At 48.4% G+C, this 9,461-nt stretch overlaps 1 protein-coding gene; it reads right to left on the bottom strand.

Moving 5' to 3' along the window:
- Positions 1 to 340: 340 nt before the first annotated feature.
- Positions 341 to 5,997, bottom strand: GSTUM_00011029001 (uncharacterized protein). XM_002841663.2 has 6 exons: positions 5,469 to 5,997; positions 3,817 to 5,247; positions 3,227 to 3,735; positions 1,988 to 3,150; positions 763 to 1,934; positions 341 to 699 (listed from the first exon to the last, which is right to left on the bottom strand). Exons 2-6 carry the CDS (start codon positions 4,459 to 4,461, stop codon positions 517 to 519), a joined length of 3,672 nt encoding a protein of 1,223 aa, XP_002841709.1. The 5' UTR covers positions 4,462 to 5,247; positions 5,469 to 5,997; the 3' UTR covers positions 341 to 516.
- Positions 5,998 to 9,461: the final 3,464 nt, after the last annotated feature.

Here is a 9,461-nt window from a genome sequence, read left to right as displayed (position 1 = left end):
CTGACACTCTGCTCTAGTATCGCAGTCAGAGAGATAGGATTTCGTATGCTTGTACTGTGTGATAGGTAAGTTGAGTGAGTGGTGGCTAACAAATAAATGCCCAATCAAAAGAGTATATATATACAGAAAGAGAAGGACAACGCCGTGAACGTGAATGGAAAGTAAGAAAAAGCGAAAGACTCCGGTAATAACTAGGCTATCAAGACAGGTAAAAGGAAAGGCAACCAACCATCGAGAACAGTACTCGTAAGTAAAAGAGAAACACACGTGACCGAAACATTCCCAAGCCAACCCAAGCGATCCCAAAGCCCAAACATTTTTTATATTCACCATCTCCAACTTCCCCAACCCACCCACCCCACACCAGGTCTGAACCCAAGCCAAATGCGAACTAAACCCCGCAAAAATGAGAACAGGTTCCGAAATTTTAAAGGAAAAAAAAAAAAGTATATGCAAGAAACATCCTTCCTCTTCTACGACCGGTAGCCCAGCAAGGTTGATGAGCTGGTTAATAGATTAATGCTGCACCGAATAATATCCCCTGAAAACCGGTTCTTGCCAGAAGCCTGTGTCGCGAACCACTTCGCAGGCATGCAGTAGGAGGCCCGGGAAGCGCCGGGAGAAGTAACTCAAGTAGCCGCCCGGGAGGTCGCCGACGGCTTCTTTTACGGGCTGTCTCATGTCTTGGTAGTGATGTTTCTGTTACCCATTTGTTAGCATTTTTATCCTCCACGGTCCACATGGGGGGGGGGCAGAATGTACCTTGTTTCGTATAGCCCTCAACAGATCCAGCACCTTCTCACCATCGTACCCTCTTCGCTTATTGCTCACTAACTCTGCGAGGAATAGTTTATCAAGCCTCTTCATCCAGTCCCCAGCACCACCACAAATTTCTCGGGCATTTCGCTCCAGCATTGGTATAAACGGGGATCTGTACCCTCCCTCGGGGCTAGTGATTTTCTCTTTATCCTTCTCAACTTCAAACCTATCACTCACATCTAGCAAGAAGGCCAATTGCTTCTCTGGCGACCAAAAGAACGGATGAATAAGAACTTTCGTAGCGTCTGGACGTTCTCGAGGGTTATGGCTTATCATGCTAGAGACTAGGTCTTTGGCTTCGTGTTCTGCTAGCCCCAGAGGGGCAAGGTGGGAGAGGTCGGGTTTATTGTTTATGATGTTGAATTCTCGGTGCCAGCGTGTGCCAAAGGGATGTTCGCCGCGGGAGAGGATGTAGTAAAATACGCACCCTAGCGAGAAGACGTCTATTGCGCGAGTGGCGCGACGGTTAGTTAGTGTGTCAATTACAGCGGTTTCGGAGGATGAGTTTGAGGTGGAGGCTTCGGCCGTTGGTGGCTGGGGAGGAGGTTGTGAGGGGAAGGTCGGTTTCGCAGCGGAGTCTTCGTCGACAAGGAGTTCGGGCGCACGCCAGCCCGATGTGCCCGCTGCATGAGCGGTTGTGGCGCCGAAGGAGCTCTTATCGCCTTCTAATTTCTTGCACAGGCCAAAGTCTGATATCAGGATCCTTGGCCTTTTCGTTGAGGAGTCGTGCAGGAGGGGTTTAGGGTGGCTGACAAGGATATTGTGAGGTTTTAAATCCCTGTGCACAATCTTTAACGAGTGGAGGTGACGTACTCCCGAGGCGATCTGACGGAGGACGTCTATGGGGTCCATGAGTTCTAGGAGGTCAGAGTGCTTTATTGGGTCGGAGTATATATCGAATAGTGATGCTGGGCAGAGCTCTAATGCTATGTATAAAAATCGGGACCCGTGTTGGGTGCAGTAGTAGCGGATGACGTTGGGGTGGTCATCACTTTGCTGCAATAACGAGACTTCGTGCTCCGCTACGTCGATAAAGTCTCGCAACATCCGCTTGACGGCTACTACTTTTCCTTCGAACGAGCCTCTGTACACTATTGTCCCTTGACTGCCAACGCCTTGAAGATTGTTAGTTGGAGGAAATCGCAATCGAGAGACCCGATAGGCTTACCTAACACTTGATCTTCATGAACCATCAAGTTATTTATCGCAACTAGTGACGACGAATCCCACTCTTCCCCTAAGGGATCTATAGCTAGTGTGTTGAGATCAACCTGCATCGGATTCTCCCTAACAATCTCCTTCACCTCACTAACCACAACCTCTATTTTCTCCTTTTCCTTCTCCACATTTGCCTTTCCCCGTTTCCTAGCACCTCCCCTGTGGCCTCTATGAGGCTTCTTTTTCTTAGGAGTAGGAGTTGGTGTCACCGCAGCATCCTCTTCAACCATGGCCGCGGCATCCCTAAATCTTACTGCCCCCGACGTTGCCTCCGGGGCTACAGCCGGCCGTTGTATCTCCTCCCTCGGAGCCGCCACCTCTATGGCCGCAGCCACCGCTTCCTCCACCTGCTGCTGCTGTGCAATTGGTTCAGGTTGCCCCTGTAACTGCTCCCCCAAAATAACCACCTTGTCGGGCAATTCATCTGGGATTGGCACTCCATTCGGTGTATGCTCCAAAGGCGCCCCAGCAAACCGCACGAACTCCCCCGCATGACTAGCCATAGTTGCATTGCTCACATTCTCTGGCGCCCTGTTTCCAACCTTGCTTCCACCCATCTGCCTCATAAACAACCAAATCAACGTTGTAAGTATGGGAACCAGAATGCTTATATCCACAAGGTTTTCCATAGCAAAGTTGATCAAACGGCTACCCTTCAGGGAGGGTGAGGACGGCAGCGGCGGGGCAGTGTTCCTGGATCTGACGGCTGGTCGTTCTTCATGTGAGATCGGCGTAGGGGCGGGTAGGGATGCGCGGTAGGGTTCATCGAATCCGAAATGCGCGTGGTGGGTGCCTATTATTGTCTTGTGACGCTCGTTACGGGCGGATGTTTGCCATTTTAGGCGCCCACCAGCGTAGAATGTTGCGTCTGGAGCTCCATCTGTAACGTATGGGTAGCTTGTTTCTGATAGAGCGTAGAAACTGTCGTTTTCGGTGCAGCCTACAAATGTCAATCCTTCGTACCGGTCCAATTCCCTGGATGCGAGATTTGGCTGTGGGAGAACAACAGAAACGGTGGTTTTGGATTCTGCGGGGGAAGATATGGATTTGACGACGTCGAAGACTCTGATAACAGGAGAGGAGAAGGATTGCTGGTATTTCGGGCGGCGTTCGCTGTCAGAACCTAACATACAGATTGTCAATGATCGGGCTAGCCAGGAAACACCCACCCGGATGGGACATATAAAACATACCGGCTACGTCCCCTTCAAACCCATAAATCTTACCATCATGACCGCTATAGATATACCTATTATCCATAGACCTTTCATACTGCATGGCAAGATCCCTATCCCCATTATTGGGTCCCCACTCAGCATACTTGATAGTCCAAAGCCGCTCACCAGTGGACAGACTATTGATGGTAACAATATACTCTTTCAAAGAAATATCAGTAATCAACGTTCCCCCCAATTCCCAATTGTGAGTCATACCAGTCCTTCCGATCAAAATAGTCTTTGGAACAGATTCGCACTCATCGTCATCGAGATCCTCTTCAAGTCCATTATTCGGCTTACATTTATCGTTGTTGACGGGATTGGCCACGCCAGCAGATGAGAAGACCCTCTGAACATTGCCGGTACGGACATCAATTGCAAAAGTCGTGGTCTTCTTTTCGCCATTGTAAGAGCGATCACTACCCTTTGGCGTGAATGGCGATAAGTCATCCACGATGCCTTTGACGGTGACGTCAAGTTTCTGTTTCCCCCCGCGCGCGCGCAGTCAGTTCCGTAAACTCCATCCTCCAATTAATCAATGGGTTGGTAGGAGAGCACACACCTGCAACCCATTATCCGGCGTAAAAAAGAACAAAGCCCCATCCTGAATCGGCTCGACAATCCAAACCACGTCATCGTCCTGAATCCAATCCCGTTCTGTACCCGCCGCGCTGCCGTTCGCGCGATGGTAGACCGTCTGAACCACCGGATCATGCGCGAATATCTCCCACCGCTTAGCACCGCTTTTCCGATCCCTAGCATGTAGCGTCCCATCCACCGTAGCTAGCAGGACAAAATCCTCCACCTCCCAGTCATTCAGACTCCTATGACCTCCAATCGCGGATATCCCCCCTCCCCCTCCCCCAGTAGTTACGCCCAAACTCCTCTTTCGCCTATTGTCCTGGTAGATAGCCCCACGATCCTGGGGTGAGGAAGAAGTCGATCCCGCAGAAACGGTAGCGAGAGCTCGAACGGTGGAACTAACGTCAGTGCCGCGGTTGTAGTTCCGGCCACTATCGTTTATCCCGGCAACCAGATGCGGGGAGTCCGGATCCCGTGGGAGGACTCGCTGCTGCTGGTGGTATTGCTGGTGTTGCTGGCCGAGGGCTAGGCCTACCCCGAAGAGGAGAGTGCAGAGTATGAAAATCATCATTGTTGCTGTCGATGTAGTCGTGGTGGTGAGGGTTGGTTTCTGCTGCCGATTCATAGTGGTTGTGGTGGTGAATTTGCCGAGTCACGTTCGGCAGTGCCTCATCCAGCACGTTTACGCTCACTGCTGCCAGGCTGGATGGAGGGGGTTGCCCTTTGCAGAAATAGTAGTAGTAGCTGGGTAAAGTAGAAAGATGGAGAGGTGAAGCTCCCTCAGGGAGCCCGTGAGGTGGGGGGGTACAAGATTAGTTGACCGAACGCAGCAGTAGTGGTGGAAATCCAATTCTTCCCTCGTCCCTTTACCGAGCTTCCGTTTTGCTTTCTTTCTTGTCCCTGTGCTATATGCTTTGCTATGCTAAGCCCAGCAAAGCTACAGTACCTTTACCCGTACACTACCTTATCAAACTCTAGCAATAGTGAGGGAAAGGGGGGCAGGGTAGGTAGGTAATAGTGCAGGATTCTTCGGGAGAAAAAAAAGGGAAAAAAAAAGGAAAGGAAAGAAGGAAAAGAAAGAAAAGCTCAAGCCCAGTCTACCGAAACCGAACGACAGACGACAGCAACGATGAACGAATGAAGGAACGAACGAACAACGAGGGGGGGGTGAGGTGTACTGTATGTAGAAGCGTGAGTGAGGAGGTGAGGGGAGTTGGGTGTAGGTGTGGGTGTGAAATGAGGTAAGGTTAAGGTGATTAGGGTGATGAAGCAGACGGGTTGATGGTGGGTGTGAGCATTCGTGGAGCTGTTGGGTTAAGTTTGATGGATGGATGGACGAGCGACCGCTGTTAGCTCGCCAATCAGCCGGTAGGTAAGCAAAGTATTGTACTGTATGATACCGGTACTCGTACTGTGATCAAGCACTCGAGCAGCCAGTCAGAAATTGTAATTGTAACTTAACTTAATGGCTGGATCGCTCGTGTCTTTTTCTCCATTCCTTTCCTTCCACTCATCAAAGGAGAGAAGGAGAGAAGGAGAGGGTGTGTGAGAGCGAACGGGTGAGAGGGTGAGAGAGGAGGAAAAAACATGAAAATAAAAGGTGTGTAAGAAAAGAGCGATAATATGTGATACCTTTGAAGGCTTGGGATGTGCATAGAAAACCTCCCAACTAGTTAAAGCCCAGCCTTGTCATAGATTTAGCGCCAAGAAAGGAGCACCTTAACGTAATGTTATTATTCCAAGGCGGGAAAGAGGAAGAGGAAGAGGAAGAGGAAGAGGAAGAAGAAGAAAAAAGTACGGTACTGGTATCATACTCTACGGCACTGGTACTCGTACTCGAGCAAGAAATGGTGGCCAAGCTAACCCACAAGAGAGGAGACGAAGAGACAGACGAGCGCCCTGATGGTACTTGTACTGTACTCGAGTACTGTATACTGTATCTAACCGTATCCTGTCAGGAACAACTGCCTACCGCCAACCCTTCCCTCCGGTCAGGTACAGTGGAATACAAAATGAGTTAAAAAAATCGGTGGATCTCGTGGCGAACTCCCGCCACTACGGTTGTAAATTTAAATTCTCTTAGCGAAACAAGATGAATCCGGGGTAAACCCACCACAGCACTCGAATAGAGTAAAAATGTAATTGAATCGAGCGGTGTTCCGGGCCGGATAAATCTTTGGTCGATGGATGGAATGGATGGGTAGAGATGATACTGCATGGTAATAGTCGCTGGCTTTCGCGCCGCGCTTGTCAGCATCTGAGACACAGGTTAATAAACAAGTTTTGTCGATGACTACAAATTCGCAGATAAGCAAAATCTTCAGACCATGGCTAATATTATCCAGGATCCTACGTTGATCATCACTGGAGAATACTCGTACTGAGGGAGTGCCTTAGTCATCATACCTGTCTTGGAAACTGACAGGGAGCCCCACAACATTTTCCCCTCATTAACCAGTCAAGGAGATAATGGACTACCATGTTGGAAAACTGTTAGTCTAGTACGAACCAATCGCTTGGGAACTCAAATGTCCATAACGAAATATATATCGGAGAGCCCTCTATCAAGAATCCAGAAAGAATCTTCTGAATGTAACCTCCCGATCCCCATACGACCCAAACCTGGTACCAGCAACGAAAAATGCTCTACAGTATGATACCTACCGGGGGAAATCTGGCATAGCGTGATATATTGAGCTGAGATTTTTGGCAGACTGCGCACGAAGACCCTCCATCCTGGTCCATCGAGTACCGGTATGATGCTTACACATGGTGATTGAGGAGTGCGACTGGTATGGCGGGTATCAGAGAAAGGATTTTTGTCTCTCCCGGAGTACCGGTATAGCTTGCGCAGCAAGAATAAGAAAAAATAGTGCACTCGGAGGGAGAGGGAAAGCGTCGACAGCAGCGGGGTGCACTCAAAGGCGATTACCATGCATGAGAGTTGGACCTCCAAGTAAAAGTCAGAATGAGCAGAAAACGGATTCTATAGGGTACGGTACTCGATCACGGTATGATATTCGTATTCTACTGTAGACTATGCCTACCCACAGCGCAAACGCGAGAAGGGGCACCGGTAAACCCACGACGATAACAAACGTGGAGACAACCCGGCCACCGCCCACCACCATACGATGTGATGCCGTATTTGACATCAGAGTCTTGGATGGGGCAGCGGTTACGTTTAGTTTGCCTCTATGCGATAAGTTTCCAAGCTCTCCATGGTTGTGTTTACGAGTACTATAGAGTCTACTACAGTTCTATCTATTTACTAGAGTACGGTCTTGCCAACGAAATTCTCTGGCACCCCCCCCATTTTACACTAAAAATAGCTCATTTTTAAACACACTCAACTTGCCCAAAAGCAATGGAGAATTAATGAAATCAATCCCATAGTGTAGGCAATTACCCAGACTTTCTGAGCAGAGATCACGACAATTTTCCCACCCTACCATGTGGCTGAGAGCTGAGGGGCCGGTTTGGATGCTGTTGCAGTGTGCCTTTTGTATGGGAAACCCATAGTCAATGAAATTAGAAGTACAGTCGCGGCAAAGTAATGACCGGACAAGGGGGGAACAAGAGGGGAATCATTTAAATTATGTGTGACTTATGTGTGACCTGCGTTTAAACGGCAGAGCCAATTACCGCCTTGTCCGGTCACCAGGGGGATTTAGCAGGTCGGGGCATGATTCGCTAGGGTAACGAAAGTGGAAAAATTCCCTCGCCCGAGCCTAACTACGCTCTAGCAATAGAGTCCATTTAGGTTGCCATTGATAGCAGCTATGAGCCGAATAAGGAAAGTGTACTAATCCTAATTAGTCCCCTAACAAAACCATTAACCTCTGTTTCATCCCTCATGGCTTTCTTGAAACCTAATATTTTTTCACCCTTTATTTTTTAATGATAACCCTAGGATTTGAGCTTTAAATTCCACTTCAAAAATTCACTCCACCAATTCTTACTATCACCTGAGAATCATTCAAAGACTGGACACTTTCTAGGCGGGTATATAACCGCCTAGGTGGGTAGGGACGATCTTCGGGTATCCTCTCTAAACCCTTTATAGAGGCAGCCTTGGCCTAGCGAAGCCGTGTTCCGGACCTGCTAAATCCCCCTACTACCTTGTCGTGGCGGTACCGGTATCGTTTGCAAAGTGAAAATGACCCATTTTTGGTCTAGAGTGGTGGGGTTTCCGACTGATTTTGTCGCCAAGATCGAACAATTTGCTACAAATATTATCGTCGAGGAAAACCAAAAGTGACGGTCGCCCCACCCAAGAACGTATCCGGAGAGTATGCTCTTATCAATCTTGATCATATTATGGATATTATCATAGTACCACAGCCACAGCATAGCTCTGGACAGTACCGTACAGTGTCGTACAGTACTGGATAAACCGTCCCAATCCCGTAGACATACGTACGAGCAGTCTGCGCCATGGACGTTTTTTCGTTTTCAGCAACTCAATTTATTCCAACTCATGCCGCTCATTTCTCAATTCGGCGGGCGGGCAGGCAGGCAGACAGGTTGGAAAGAGATGCAGATGGAGATGATCCGATGTGCAGGGTGGGCATCCCGGGTTTCTTTCATTTTTCCTTTCGTTTGCGGGGCACAGTGTTGCCTGCGCTTTGTGGTGGGCAACATGCCGGTTGTGAGAGGATGGTGTGGAGATGTCGTTTGTGTGGGGATACTGTATATCATACCATAATAATATGCAGCGCATTTTCGGCTTTAATTTCCTGGTCATGGTATATCACTCGAGTTCGGGAAGAGTTTTAATGGTTGGGAATATGGGGGAATATGGTGTTGTAGCATGATGATAGCTCCCTACTCACTGCTTTGAGGTCTGGGCACCAGGGTGACTTCTCTGGGGGATATTCGACGTCGCTGAAGTGGGTTATCTATTAGGTTCATGTTACCGTTCTTTGGGTAGTCAGGAAGATCGATCCATATTTTCCCTAGCCATATTATTATCTATACCTCTGGCGTGAACATTGAGTTTACGTAGCGTGCTGTACGATAAAATATGGCGTAGTACTGCAACTTACCATAAACTCACTAGAGAGTCGTTAGCTAGACCAGTATAAAAAACGCTTTAGATCTCAATGGTGATGAAAGAGGGGGTGGAGGGCTTGCACACCCTTGGAAGGTTGGCGTGGGATATCGACACTCGTATAATGGAAGCGAATCTCTTGGTTGAAAGACTTCTCACTGTATTAATCTTCCTTGGTGAGCAAGACGAAAAAGTGTGGACAGGCTCCCAGCCTCACCTTCAAGTTCACACCTGGAAGGCAGGGACGTTCGTCATTAAACTATATCCATAATGGAAACCAACCGCCATCATACCTTAGCTAACAGCTAGCTTTTACATCGCATTTCCAGAGTGTCAGAAGTACTTGCGCTTTATATCCATTCTCTTATCTTATCTTAACAATCCTCAAGTATATATATGGCGAACAAGATCCATAGCCAGAAAACAACGAAAGTATATATGGTGGAAATTTCAAGCCACACCGGCTTGTCTCAATACAATAGAAATACTCACCCACCAACTCCAAACTGATCACGAACAGGAACCGAAAATTCCTAACCCGACTACATAAGAAAATATGTATAGAGGTGTGA

The sequence above is a fragment of the Tuber melanosporum genome (genome assembly GCF_000151645.1).
Source record: "Tuber melanosporum whole genome shotgun sequence assembly, scaffold_79, strain Mel28".
In the NCBI taxonomy this organism is placed as follows: domain Eukaryota; kingdom Fungi; phylum Ascomycota; class Pezizomycetes; order Pezizales; family Tuberaceae; genus Tuber; species Tuber melanosporum.
Note: the sequence above shows the minus strand (reverse complement) of the source record. Positions and strands in the feature narration are given on the sequence as shown.